At 43.9% G+C, this 2500-nt stretch overlaps 1 protein-coding gene across 1 annotated transcript in view; it reads right to left on the reverse strand.

The window, feature by feature from the left end:
* Window positions 1-2095: 2095 nt before the first annotated feature.
* gatd3l (glutamine amidotransferase class 1 domain containing 3, like) overlaps window positions 2096-2500 on the reverse strand; it is a gene marked incomplete at both ends in the record, with an annotated part of 5471 nt that continues 5066 nt past the window's right edge. Inside the window, 2 exons of the mRNA XM_080852387.1 lie at window positions 2096-2227; window positions 2490-2500. The exon at window positions 2490-2500 is cut by the window's right edge and continues 167 nt beyond it. Of these exons, the coding sequence (XP_080708513.1) occupies window positions 2096-2227; window positions 2490-2500 (143 nt within the window). The remainder of the gene's footprint in view (window positions 2228-2489) is intronic.

Below are 2500 nucleotides of genomic sequence, written 5' to 3' on the forward strand. Positions count from 1 at the left end.
GTGACTGAGAGGCTTGAGTAAGGCTTGAACGCTAATACTCTCCCAAAGGCAACGGCCAATCCTACTTTTGACTTCAAACACAGAACACTTGTGGTTGTGTAAGCAGGAGTAGGCAGGGCATGGTCTACCCTTCCTCTGTAACAGGATATCTTTATCTCTGGCAGTTGTGTGTTTGATGCTGTTGTGTTTGTGCTTCTATGTGAAGCTGCACCAGTCGTGTCCCCACATCCCCCTTCTCACCTCGCTGAGACCCTAGGCTAGGGGCGGCGCGTGTCTCTCTGCACCGTGGCCTTCGCTAATAAAACATGAAATCAGGAAGCCTTGAAAAAAGTTGAACTTGAAATAACTTGAAATCCCAGCACACACTCATGCACAGACTCGGCTCACCCTGTGTCTCTTTGATGACTGTTACTTCATGAGAAGGCACACACACACACACACACACACACACACACACACACACACACTCGTCTGACCCTCAGTGTCTCTTTGATTACTGTAACTTCATGAGAAGGCACACACACACACACACACACACACACACACACACACACACACACACACACACACACACACACACACACACACTCGTCTGACCCTCAGTGTGTCTTTGATTACTGTAACTTCATGAGAAGGCACATCTCTTGCCCCCCCCCTATTGTGCCTGTTACATGTACTAGCCCTGTGTGCAGCTCAGTGCTGTTCTTATTCATACCCCATTATTGCTGTGTTCGTATGCCTATAACATTTGTGTTCGTATGTCCATAACATTTGTGTTCATATGCCCATAATGTTCATGTTCGTATGCCCATTACATTTGGGTTCATATGCCCATAATGTTTGGGTTCGTATGCCCATAATGTTTGGGTTCGTATGCCCATAAAGTTCATGTTTGTATGCCCATTACATTTGGGTTCATATGCCCATAATGTTTGGGTTCGTATGCCCATAATGTTTGGGTTCGTATGCCCATAATGTTTGGGTTCGTATGCCCATAATGTTCATGTTCGTATGCCCATAATGTTTGGGTTCGTATGCCCATAATGTTTGTGTTCATATGCCCATAAAGTCCATGTTCGTATGCCCACAGTGTTCGTGTTTGTATGCCCAAAATGTTCGTGTTGGTATACCCATTACGTTGGTGTTTGTATGCCCACAACGTTCGTGTTCGTATGCCCACAACATTCGTGTTCGTATGAGTTTGTGCGCCCATAATGTTTGAGTTTGTACGCCCATAACGTTTGAGTTTGTACGCCAATTACATCCACGCGTTACTCATTGTTTTATACTGTAGATGTTAGATTTTATATGTTCTCAGGACAGAGACTGTACAAGGACATGAAACTGTCTTATATTTAAGATACTACTGTAAAATTTTCTAAGTCAGAGTTTGTCCACTTTTTTGCTAAATTCTTTGTAATGTTTGTACAAATGGAACAAGTTGTTGATTTTATATCTGTTATTTCATTGTTGTTACTGTTATTTTTATGTTTGTATGAAATTTAAAAAAGTAAAATTTATGACTTAAGTCGGATGTTTCCTTTTTGTTATTTCATGAGATATATGAAAATCCCATTCAATCTCACTAGTCTGTCTCACTACGCAACACACACCTCAGACCACACACACCTTAGGCCACACACACCTTAGGCAACACACACCTTCGACCTCACACACCTAGGACCTCACACACCAACCCCACTGCCACTGCTATTAAAGACAGCAGTAACAGCCTTACATCACAATCCTGACGATGGACACCAAGCCGTTATAAATCTGGAAACACTTTGTAAACACCCCCTGTGACAAAACACTGAACACCTGTGTGCATGCATTCTGGAGTCGCTTTATTATTGAGTTCAAGCCCACATTACACACCCTTATCAGTCTACACAGCAGAACGGAAAGCAGTCCAGATTACTCTGGATGTGTCGGAATGACAGGGATATTAGGCTGACAGACCTATTCGACTCTTAAATCATCTCAGCACGGAAAAGCAAGTCGGATCAGTGACCTCATGCCTTGCTTCTTACAGCGTAACGATACTGTTTAAGCTCTCTAAAACTCCGCTGCTGAGTTCTTCGCTGGACGCGTCTTATTTGCTGGACATGCGCATGACGTGCTTGACCATGTTGCCGATGCCGTCGAAGATGTAGTGATAGTGGTAGTCGGTCTCCCACATGAAGGAAGGAGTGCTGATCACACGGTTCTTCTCGTCCACATAGGCCTCGTGAGGCAGCCAGTTAAGGAAAACCTGAGGGATCCCTGCAGCAGGGGTTAGTCAATGCCGAGTTCAATCAGTGCTAATCATAAAGCAACATCTTACTGACCCATGGAATAGTGTTTCGCCGATCACAGTAAGGGGTCAAAGGCTTCTAACATTCTCATGCGGGTCGGTCAAGTAGAAGCAGAATCACAAGATTTACATCAATGAAAGAGTAAAAGAGGAGCAATCGTTCAATACCAGCATTAATGACACACACACACACGTAGAAGGATA

This window comes from Sprattus sprattus, assembly GCF_963457725.1.
Source record: "Sprattus sprattus genome assembly, chromosome: 15".
Lineage (NCBI taxonomy): Eukaryota > Metazoa > Chordata > Actinopteri > Clupeiformes > Clupeidae > Sprattus > Sprattus sprattus.